Source organism: Echinops telfairi, unplaced genomic scaffold (genome assembly GCF_000313985.2).
Source record: "Echinops telfairi isolate 266 unplaced genomic scaffold, ASM31398v2 ScPeMD7_6;HRSCAF=24_0, whole genome shotgun sequence".
Taxonomy (NCBI): Eukaryota; Metazoa; Chordata; class Mammalia; order Afrosoricida; family Tenrecidae; genus Echinops; species Echinops telfairi.
The window spans coordinates 13,571,539-13,583,751 of record NW_022103902.1 but is presented as its reverse complement, the minus strand read 5'-3'; the positions used below and the strand labels follow the sequence as shown (position 1 = coordinate 13,583,751).

General features: G+C 39.6%; 1 protein-coding gene across 1 annotated transcript in view; it reads left to right on the top strand.

Moving 5' to 3' along the window:
• The first annotated feature begins 2,507 nt into the window (after positions 1 to 2,507).
• LOC101657315 (cell surface glycoprotein CD200 receptor 2) overlaps positions 2,508 to 12,213 on the top strand; it is a 16,686-nt gene continuing 6,980 nt past the window's right edge. Inside the window, exons 1-2 of the mRNA XM_013005618.3 lie at positions 2,508 to 2,751; positions 2,868 to 3,116. Of these exons, the coding sequence (XP_012861072.3) occupies positions 2,508 to 2,751; positions 2,868 to 3,116 (493 nt within the window). The remainder of the gene's footprint in view (positions 2,752 to 2,867; positions 3,117 to 12,213) is intronic.

Genomic DNA, 12,213 nt, shown 5'->3' with positions numbered 1-12,213 from the left:
ATGAGAAACAGATGATGCAGAACAATTCATCACCCCCTGCACAAGGTAACATGCTACTTATCTAGAGACGAGTAGTTTTGAACACTGAGTTGGACACTGAGTGTTGAACTTTTAGAAACATGAGCTGATAGCCATGTGTGGGAACCCATCTTATGCCTCACAGAAAATATAAGGACCTGAATGTGGTAGGATGATAGATCTTGAATGACACAATTTCTAATTGTTCACCAAACAAGCCATATTTTTACTTGCTTCTAAGCCTTTGTCAGTAGGTAGATCTCTTTGCAAAGGACAGAGCATAGATTCACCTGCCTCTCAGAAGTTGAAATCCTACGTTTTCCTTTACCTGGTTATGTGATTTTACTTGGCTGTGAAATTTTTTTTCTTTTTAAAAAAAATAATTTTTGGTTGGGGCTGGTACAACTTTTACTACAATCCACACATCCATTGTGTCAAGCACATTTGTGCATTTGTTGCCCTCATCATTCTCAAAACATTTGCTTTCTACTTGAGCCCTTGGTATCAGCTCCTCATTTTTCCCCTCCCTCCCTTCTCCCCCCTCCCTCATGAACCCTTGATAATTTATAAATTATTATTATTTTGTCATATCTTACACTGTGCAATGTCTCCCTTCACCCACTTTTCTGTTGTCCGTCCCCTAGGGAGGAGGTTATATGTAGATCCTTGTAATCGGCCACCTTCCCTCCACCCTCCGGTATTGCCACTCTCACCACTGGTCCTGATTGGTAGTGAAATTTGAGATGTTGGGGACTAGAGAAGAGGCAGGTTGTGCCAAACGAGGACTGATAAGCTATGAAATGCGTTGTTTAGAAAAAATAAACTTCATTCATGCAAAATTTTTGCCTTGCCCTACATAGCTGGTTCTGTTCAGCTTAAAGCAATGAGCTCACTGACTCCTGTTAGTGTTTGAACTAATAATGTCTCAATTGTGAGGATGGTACAGGACCAGGCAGTATTCGTCCTGCTGTGCATAGAGTCTGTATGAGTCGAGTCAGAACCGTATGGAGGGCACCTAACAATAGCAACCAGATCGCAGGAAACCCTGATCAGTCCAGGACTGCATATGTTATGTCACTTGATAGGATAGTAGGATGTTCTATGCTAGCAGATTGTTGGTTGCAGGGCTTCGATTTTTACCTCCAAAGATGGAGAAAAGAGGTTAACTTATGTATTTAATTCTAACAATTAGTTTGAACACATGGACACAAAATCTATGAGCAACTACTCTGTCTTGGGGTTTCTGTGAAATTGAATAGGAAAGAGGGCAAACTCACCCATAGCCTTTGATAACATCTCACAGGGAATCCATTTTACAGAAACTCTTTAAGAAAATTAATTCTTTCTTTTCTGTGTTTTGTATTGATCCTCTATACTAAACACAAGTATTTCTAGGCATCTCTTATTAGTAGACATCATCAATTTTGCTTTTTCAGAGATAGCTCAACTGACGAAATTTCAGGTTATTTTAAGATAAAATGATTTCCCTGACTGTGAGTCTCTGAATAAAATGTATAGTTAAAAAAGACGTTTCCCATTTACTCAAGCTGAGTGGCCACCCTACTTATGTTTCATGGAATACATTTACTTGGCACACTTTGCTTGGCTGAAACACCACCCTTCAGAAGAGCCCTTGATCCCTGATGTTACTAATGTTTCCTTTGCATCCAGATGTAGGAGGCAATACCCACAGAATTAACTAGTCCATTATATTTCCTGGGGAATAGAAGATGTAGGATAAACCTAATATTCTCCGTGACCCAAAGATTAAATTTAAAAACAGTTTGTGATTTCATCTATAATTCTGTTTTCTAATTTTTCATGTTGTATAGATATCAAAAGTCTGGAATTAATTTCAGAAGCCCCCCCCCATATAATACATACTGTTTTATTTTTATCTTTGTCTTGCCTTAAAACTATTATATACAATTTATGAATGCTGAATTTATTATCTAGATCTAAGATTGCTGGAATAAGAGTGCCACCCAAATGAGATTCTGGTATGATGTCATACATGAATAAATTTATGAAATTTATGGATGCTTATGTCACACTTTAAAAATCACAGGGAGCTACATATAACCTCCTCTCTGGGGGACGGGCAGCAGAGGGGTGGGTGAAGGGAGACGCCGGGCAGTGTAATATAAGATATAATAATAATTTATAAATTATCAAGGGTTCATGGGGGAGGGGAGAGGGACAAGGGAGAGGGAGGGAAAAAAAGGAAAACGAGCTGATTCTGGGAACCCAAGAGGAAAGCGAATTTTGGGAATGATGAGGGCAACAAATGTATAGATGCGCTTTACACAATTGATCTATGTATTGTGATGAATTGTATGAGCCCCAATAAATTGATTTAAAAAAAAATCAAATCACCCTCCTGTGTGTGTGTGTGTGTGTGTGTGTGTGCAGCGAACACGTCACTGTCCTTGCTGGTGGACACAAAGGCTGAGCTCTCCTGCCCTGCTCTCCCGCTGACCACTGACTACATGTCAACTTGGAAGATAGTCCTCAGAGACAGCGCTTCCTGCGTCCGAGCCTACAGGAGGCCTGGAAATGAGACCAAGGAAACCAGCTGTACTGTTAAGGGAATAACGTGGGTCTCCAGCCCCTCGCAGCCCCTCGCAGCGCTTCAGATTGATCCAGTCACCATCATGCACGATGGCTCATACACGTGTGAAATAGCAACTCCTGGTGGGAATTTCCACTGTCACTATGACCTCCGAGTGCTAGGTAAGACCACCACACACGTGGCATTTCGGAAAGCCAGGCTGGGACTGAATCACGTGTCTAAGTTCCATCTGTCGCTTCTGTTCCCACTGAAGCATGTTTGCCCTACGTCTCTGCAGTGCCCCCCGAGGTGAGGCTGGTTGGAACCGAGCCTGGAACTGCAGTGTGCCAGGCCCTTTCAGGGAAGCCGGCTGCCCAGATCTCCTGGACCCCGGAGGGGAACTGCGACCCTGCGCAAGTCACTCGGGGCAACGGGACAGTGTCTGTCCGGAGTAAGTGCCGCTGGAAGGACAGCAACGTGTCTACTGTGATCTGCTCTGTGTCCCACGTGACTGGGAACAGGAATCTGTCCCTAGAACTACATCCAGGTTAGTAGTGCTTGTCTGTGTTTTATTTTTTCATACTTTCGGAAGGTATATTAAGAAGGAAAAAAGAGAGCGCATAGAAATATGCCTACTTTCAATTAAAGTATATTTTCCTCCCTCCCCAATTTATTCCCTTTCCTCCACCAAATAAAGGGCTCTGTGTAAAACAATATCACAGAATTATTGTAGAAAGCTACTTTTTAAAGTGTAGTTTTTACTATATTCAAAATTCACTTTGTTGCTAGTAGAAACTGCTTTGAAACATATTATCTTAAACAAATACTTGTGACATTAATGGAAGGATAAGGTTACCCATAAATTGTCTTCCTACAATTTTATTCTTTAAAAAAATCATTTTATTGGGGGCTTATACAACTCTTATCACAATCCATAACATCCATCCATTGTGCCAAGCACATTGGTATATTTGTTGCCCTCATCATTCTCAAAACATTCGCTTTCTACTTGAGCCCCTGGTATCAGCTCCTCATTTTTTCCCCTCCCTCCCAGCTTCCCCCTCCCTCATGAACCCTTGATAATTTATAAATTATTATTATTTTCCCATATCGTACACTGTCCGATGTCTCCCTTCACCACTTTTCTGTTGTCCATCCCCCAGGGAGGGGGGTATATGTAGATCCTTGTAATCGGTTCCTCCTTGCACCCCACCCTCCCTCTACTCTTCCGGTATCACCACTCTCACCAATGTTCCTGATGGGATCATCTGTCCTGGATTCCCTGTGTTTCCAGTTCCTATCTGCACCAGTGCACATCCTCTGTTCTAGTCAGATTTGTAAGGTAGAATTGGGATCATGAGGGTGGGGGGCAGGGAATGGGGAAGGAAGCACTTAGGAACTAGAGGAAAGTTGTATGTTTCACCATTGCTACACTGCTCCCTGACTGGCTCATCTCCCCTCCCCCCCACCCTTCTGTAAGGGGATGTCCAGTTGCCTACAGATGGGCCTTGGGTCCCCAGTCTGCACTCCCCCTCATTCACAATGACTTGATTTTTTGTTACTTGATGCCTGATACCTGATCCCTTCGACACCTCATGGTCACACAGGCTGGTGTGTTTATTCCATGTGGGCTTTGTTGCTTCTGAGCTACATGGCTGCTTGGTTGTCTTCAAGCCTTTAAGACCCCATTCACTATATCTTCTGATAGCTGGGCATCATCAGCTTTCTTCACCACGTTTGCTTATGCACTCATTTGTCTTCGGTGATCATGTCAGGAAGGTGAGCATCATGGAATGCCAGTTTAATAGAACAAAGTGTTTTTGCATTGAGGGAGCACTTGAATGGAGTCCCAATGTCCATCTGCTACCTTAATATTAAATCTATAAATATATGCACATAGATCTGTTCTCCATCATCATGTAGAAATATATTTACATATGTACATGCCTGTATTTAGACCTGTTTAAATGCCCCCCCCCAATTTTATTCTTGTAGATATTTTCCCATGTAGGTTCTTTCTAATGGACTTAAGTAAACTTGCTATATCATAGTAACAGTTATGATTAGCTTATCACTGTTCAGTTTCTCTGCCCTTTTTTCCCATCCTACTCCCATTTCCTCCTGTTTAAAATGAATTATTTCAACCAGCACAGTACCTATAATCTAATTGTTCTATCAGGCTTATAATGAAAAACATCAGACCTTCCCCTGACACTCCCTCTCACTTCAATTTTTTTTGTGTCTTTAATAATGCATGTCTAATGTAAAACCTATTGGAGCCCTGGTGGTGTAGTTGTTAGCACTGGGCTGTGATCCACATGGTCAGCAGTTCAAAACCACTAGCAGCTCCGCAGGAGAAAGACCAGACTTTCTACTCCCACAAACAGTTAAAGTTTTGGACACCCACTGGGGGTCGCTATGAGTCAGCATTGACTGGGTGTCAGGGAAATGAGTGAGAATATAAAACTAGTGCATCAAAATCTAGTGGTGATGCAGAGTATCAACATTTTTAATTGTCACTAAACTTATCCGTTAAGTTAGCACATCCTTCTTAAAACGATTTTCACGTGGTCAAGTTTATTAGTTAATATACTTTTATCCCTTGAAGGCATCTCTTCTTGAGTTTTTTCCATGTTTTTTGTCAAGTCTATCCTGGTTGGTCCCAGGAGCTGTTGTAGAACAATTCCCCCTTTGCCCCATCATATGCGTCATCCCATGTCTAGCTAACCTGAATTCTTTCTGCCTTCCAGATATTTGTTTGAAAGTCTTCTTTCACATGGGAAGCATTCCCTAACCCTTTGGCTATCTTTACCTATCCAGTAACATTAGAATGATCACAAAGAGCTGATTGGAAGCTGCCCTATCCATGGGTGGGGTTTTCCAACCAACTAGCTTCATTGGGGTGAAAAGATGAAAATTGGAATTAAAAAAAAATTGTGACTTCCTCATGCATCTAAAGGTCTCATCCATGAGGCTGTCTGTAGTCTTCAGAGAAAGGGACTCATCAGTCTCTTGTGTTGGAGGGATAAGGTTGATATCAGTGCTTTGGGATCAAAGAGTAGAGATGACTGTGGGTGAAGAGCTCACAGTTCAGAGCTCAGACTTTCCGTCCATACTTCACCTCACCCTGGCACCTGATCTCCCCTTTCCTTTGTGTTTGGGACCTTCTAGACGCTAGTTCACCTTCTCTAGGCTAAGCCTCCTGTTTTCAGTAAGCTCTCCCGGTGGGGGGGCAGGGTGGGGTGGGGTACTTGGCAGCCTACTGCTCTCTCTCCAGACTTTCAACAAGTTCCCAACCTTGATTCCACACTGCAGTGCCCACACCCCTTCTTCACTTTGATGTTTCCTCGTCTGAGACTTCCTGGATTTCTGTGGGCCCTAAGAATTTAACTTATTCCACTTTGCAAACATTTGCCAGTTTCCCCCTAAAAACAAGTTGGAGTCTCCCTTTGGCTCTTGTCTTCATTCCTGTGCTTTTGGTCTTTTTAGGTCTATATGTTTCAAATTTCTTTCTTGCTGTTTTGATTTTAAGGAGAGAAAATCCCTGGTTTAAACGCCCCCCTCCCCGCACCAACCTCCCTGCCATCAAGTCAGTGCTGACTCATAGAGCCCCTGTGGGTTACCAAGACTGTAACTGTTTATAGGAGTAGAATGCGTGGTCTTTCTCCCACATTTAATGCAGCACATCTCAATATCAATTGGTACTGTGGATTATTTGATGATATTTAAACAAATATTTAAAGAATTTAGCACTATTTACTGAGAGCAGGAATTGTGCCCTGGCTATATATAGAATCAAACTATTTGATATTATACTGTGAAGTCATCCTTTTATTATTAGAAAGGACTCCCACCTAATGTAAACATCTCCTCTGTGTAGTTTTTGTAAGGAAGATGTCAGTCTCGGCAAGTGCATTTCTAACAAAAGCAACTTTATTTCTTTATATAGTCTATTTCAAACCATGTTGTTTCAACTGTCAAATCAATCATTTCTTCTTCAAATGAAATACTAGGAAATGCAATACTTAAAAACATTGAAAACAAGCTGCTGAAGGAAGGTAGAGAGATGGGGTGGCAACTTGTGGGCCTCCAGGCCACCTCTTTCTATTGTCTCTGAGCCATGTTCAGTGAACATGAAGAGCACTATTTTGCTTTTTTTTAAAAAGTTATGTCATTTTTGTCACATATGCTCATCATCAATACTGTGACCAATTTCTATTTTTATGTCCATTATATTGCAGTCTAAACATTAAACTGCTCTTTTTCTCTAGCATGCCAGTAGTTTTAATTTGGTATTTCAAATTAAATTTTGATATTGAATTTGAAATCTCTAGACAATGGGGAACTGGCTGCACATTTTGTATACCTCAAATAAAACATTATTAAAATATCAAAGTAAAGTATCACTTATTTGTTAACCTTTTATTCCATATATGGTTTACAATATGGAAGTTACTAGTAAAGTTTCTAAAAAGTAACTTTTAAAAAAATCAAGCATGATATTGTCATATTACTAGAGGTGCCATAGATAGTGGCTAATGATTTTCAGTATAATTTCACTGATGAAATAGTGTTATAAAGACGTGACTTTTAACTTCATTTATGTTAAGGAATGCATTCTTTATAAATTGGAAATGGCATATCTGATTTGGTGGGTTGTTACTAAGTAAGCAACCAGCTTCTTTACCTCTATCCATTCAGGAAGTTGATGGACACCCACAATGAGGTTTGTCATCAATCGATTTCACTTTTTTTGAAACGAGAAAAACACTCGTACACTTGAGTTTTTCCCATAGCGCTGTGCTTGTAAGCTGTGCTCAACAGGCCAACAGTTTCTGCAGCTTTTCCCCACCAAGCAGGAAACAAAACTTCCCATCTGCATGCTGTTCTCTTAAATTGTGCATCCCAAAAAATGAGGTTCGAACAAAATTGCTTTCACAAGAAAATTCACTTTGACCAGAGAGAACCTTCCTAGGTGATGCCACTGGGTGCCCTAACTCAGAGTAAGTTGCTAGATGCTCACCTAATAGGAAAAATACTACTAGGAAAGCTGCACTACGCCCAGCACAATTCTGGTTTTGTGCGGGGTGCCCCTTCTATACTGTTGTCTGCAGCTACTACGCATGTTGAATATGCTGTCATACCCTTATTTTGCATCAGTGCCCTGACAGAAAAGTAACCTCAGAATTCAGATTATTTTCCCAACTTCCTTTCTTACAATACTTCATTTATTTCCAAGTGTTAGTATTATTATGAAAGACAGATCACCTTTATGACTCTCCATCAGGAATCTACCATTAACGAATTCTTATCTTTAAAGGCATCATGTTCATTACATAAGGTTATGTCTTTCTTGGAATTCTGGAGTCTAAATTGATAAGCAATTTTATTATAACAATTTTTAGAACTACTAAGGGGAATGAGGTTCTTAAAATAAGATCACAGAAATGAATTTTATGTATTACCAGCTATCTCTGAACCATATATTATTGTTTCTATATTTACAGATGGTGAATTTACAAAGATCCATGTTTCTGAATATATCATCCGCACCATTCTAACTATTTCATTCATCATATCAGCTATTTATTGCTTGACAACCACTAGGTTCAGGTATTTTAGGATAAATTTCTTTTCCCTCTTAATTTATTGATACTAATTAGGCATCAAATATGGCATTGACTGGGTAAATTAAGGATGTTAACATCAGTTTTCCCACAATTAAGAAAAGTATCCCGAAGCTGTTAGGATTGACTTTGTAGGTTACTGAGCCACGCAGCATGATGAATCAGACCACATGGGTATGATCTTGGGAGAGATAGTGTCTGCTAATTTTCCATTTGAGAAAAAAAATTATAGCAAATATTTCATCTATAAAGAGGAGGGGAAAACTTCAGTGGCATAATTTTAATTCCTTTTCTAGAATATGAATGTATATTTTTGTGGAACATATCTTGTATATTAACTACAACCTACATTTTACTCATTTCTGGTATTAAAAACTTTATTATGACTTCTACCAAAATAAAATTAAAATTTTGATAATGTATCATTTTTTCCCTTTGTAATAGTGACATTTGATTTCAGTTCAGAATGTTTTTGTTTTGCTTTTTCAGAAAATGTAAACAAACAAAATTAGAAACCATTCAAGCTTTTGAGAAGGTAAGGTAAAAGAAAAAGCACCTTTGTAAATTATTAAGCTACACAATCTAGAAATCTAATAACATAATTTGCAATTTGGATCACTATTACTGTCTTAGTATAAAATTAAAATGTGGGGTTTTGTATGTTAACAGTCAGGTGTATTCCTTCTGACAATTAACTAACAAGTACTCTTGCAACTCTGAAAAATCCATTTTCCTTCCATGAATTACATCCTACAAATCACATCGTGTTTGTGTAATTTGGGTGGTAATCTGTGGGGAACTTGAAATGTTCTTTTCTCCTCCATGAAATGATCTCTCATTCTTGACTCCCCTTTGCAGTGATGCCACCACCACTATTTCCTTCGATACAAGCCACAAACGTGGTCTTTCTTTAATCTTCTTATCAGTGACTCATTGAGTCTTATAAGCTTTTGATAAAGTTCTCATATCAATCACTTCATTCTCTATTTCTGCTTTCACACGATTTTTTGCCACCTCACATTGAAACTTGAGTAATCAATAAATATCTATTTTTAAAATAAAGCATCAGAATAGAGTCTTGTTTTCCTGTTCACTCAAGCCTAAAGGTGAAAAGAGAAGCATTATTAGTTGATGCTGAATCTGTGGCTACATGTTTGGAAAGCATGGGTCGTTTTGTGATGATCTCCTATCTTTAAAAATTGATTTTGACATTGAGCTCTTCCTTAGGATGAAATGCAGCCCTATGCCACCTACACAGGGGACAAGCAATCCACTCTATGATACGACAAGCAAGGTGAAGACTTCTCAGGGATCACAAAGGGAAGATGCTGAGATCCAGCACCAGGACAAATGAATCAAGCTGCAATTACTGCAGACAGTTTCAGGTTGTACTGGGATTGAACACCTATTTGAAATGAATGTTCTTTGGAGGTTTGACAGACAAGACCATGACCTTCTGAACAATGCACACTTACATCCTTAGGCAACTGAAACTTTAGGGTTTAAACTGCTACCTAAAAGCATTGGCGTAATTTAAAAAGGAAAACATGTACTCAAGATGAAGTATTAAAATCATTCTGTACAATATATAACGACAACCTGGCTTCCTCAAGAAATGTCTCAGAAGGAACAATCATCAATATTTTCTTTTATGTTATTACGTATTATATGTGTACATATGACATATCTATATGCTTATAGTTACAAGTATCTGTGTATCTGGGTTTGGGCAATGTGAGGTAAGACAATCACATGAGGCACATTTAAAGGAATGGCATTGCATTCAAGTGAAAAAGAACATTCCAAGTTATATCTTGTGACATTATCTTGGGGTGATAAGATAATAGCTATACACCTAAAGGAAGTCCAGTTAATAAAACAATTATTCAAATCTATGCACTAACCACTAAACCTAGTAATGAAGAAACTGAAGAAGTTCACCTAGTTCTTAAGTTGATTAAACACATAATAAAACGTACAGACAATTGCTGGTGACTGAAATGCAAAAGTTGGAAACAAAGCGGAAGGATCAGCAGTGGGAAGCATGGCCTTGGGAATAGAGATGAAGCTGGAAACAGCACGATGGTTTTTAGAAGACCAATAACGTATGGAGTACAAATACTTTCCAACAACACGATCAATGGCTATAGCTTTGAACCTCACCAGATGGGATACACATGAATCAAGTGAAATACATCAGTGGGAAGAGTCAATGGATAAGCTCAGTATTGTTTGCAAAATAAAGGCCAGCGGCCAACTATGAAACAGATAATCAATTTCTCATTTGTAAGTTCAGGCTAAATCTGAAAAAAATAAAAACAAGTCCACAAGAACCAAAACACAACCCTTAGTATATTTGAGGTAGTTAGTTTATTGTGCCAAGCTGGGCGATAAACACATGTGGGATTAATTGAAGCGCAGAGAGATAAATGGCTCAGAGAGTCTTGCCTTTTTTGTGTTTTGCTCTTTGATCATTGGACCAGTGTGTGGCAGCCTTGCTTGTTCTTTGCATTTGCAAACTACACTACCTGTGAGACACCTAACCCAGGGACTGTGTTGCTGTAATTTGAAGTCCCTTCAAGACCTGCTTTGCCACACCATTGGAATTTACATCTCTTGAGCTGGGGACTGTCGCACCCTGTCATCTGCTGACTGTTGGTGACCTGCCTTGCTGTTTGCTGCCTGTGGCCGGATAGCCTGAATTGCTCTACAGAGGACTACCTGGCGGCCCTCAAGACTTGAAGGACTGCCAGTGCCTCACAACTGTCTCACGGGAGTGAGTTGCACTGAGCCATTTGTACTGCTTTATAATTTAATTGTTTATTTCTTATGTTATAGATCTCTCTATCTGTGTGTGTGTCTGTATATATATATGTATATATATACACACATATGTATATATACATATATGTATATATACATATACATATATACATATATATACACAATAATATATATATATATATTATTGGTGTTCTGGTTTTTGTTTCTCTAGAGAACCCTGCTTAACACACTAGGGTTCCTGCTGATCTCCCTGAGGAATGGTCCCATGTTGCTAGATGGAATACACAGGAAACAAATCAACTACATCTGTGGGAAAAAATAAGGGAGAAGCTCAATATCATCAGCCAAAATCCCAGGCCAAGGGCTGACTGTGGAACAGATCATCAGTTGCTTATCTGTAAGTGGAGGCTGAAGAGAATGGAACAGCTCCAAAAGATAAATAGATGCAGGGTCCACACATGCATTAAGCCTCTGGTGAATCCCCTCTGCCCATAGTCAAGGAAGGTGAATAACCTTGTAATCGGACAAAGAGCACTCTAAAGTAAATTATGGCAGATGTACTTAGGTTAAATGTAATAGCTTATCATTGGATCTCCTTTTGATCCATTCTAAATTTTTCCTACTTTTTAATATTTTCTCCTTTTTTTAAAAAAGATCATTTTATTGGGGGCTCTTACAACAATCCGTACATCAATTGTATCAAGCATATTTGTACATATACTGCTATCATTATTTTCTAAACATTTACATTCTATTTGAGCCCTTGGTATCAGCTCCTCTTTTTACCCTCCCTCCCCCTTCCCACCCTTGTGACCCCTTGATTAATTATAAATGATTATTGGTTTCATATCTTACACTGACTGCTGTCTCCCTTCTCCCAAGGTTTCTTCTTCCCTCCTCTCTCAACCTTCCCCCTACCTCCTGGTATTGCTACTCCCATTTCTGTTCCTGAGGGGTCTATTTGACCTGGATTCCATGACCTGGGCTCTTATTTGTACCTGTGTACATGCTCCGGCCCAGCCTGCAGTGAAAGGCACGATTGGGGTCATGATAGTCGGGGGTGAGGAAGCCTCAAGGAACCAGAGGAATATTATGTGTTTCTTCATTGCTAGACAGTGAACCCTCGCCACTTCGCGCTTCGACTTCCGAGGCTTCACTCTATCGTGGTTTTTGCGTAATAGCGCATGCTCTGTCATTACTGTCACTGATTGGCTCATACTGTACACGCTTCTG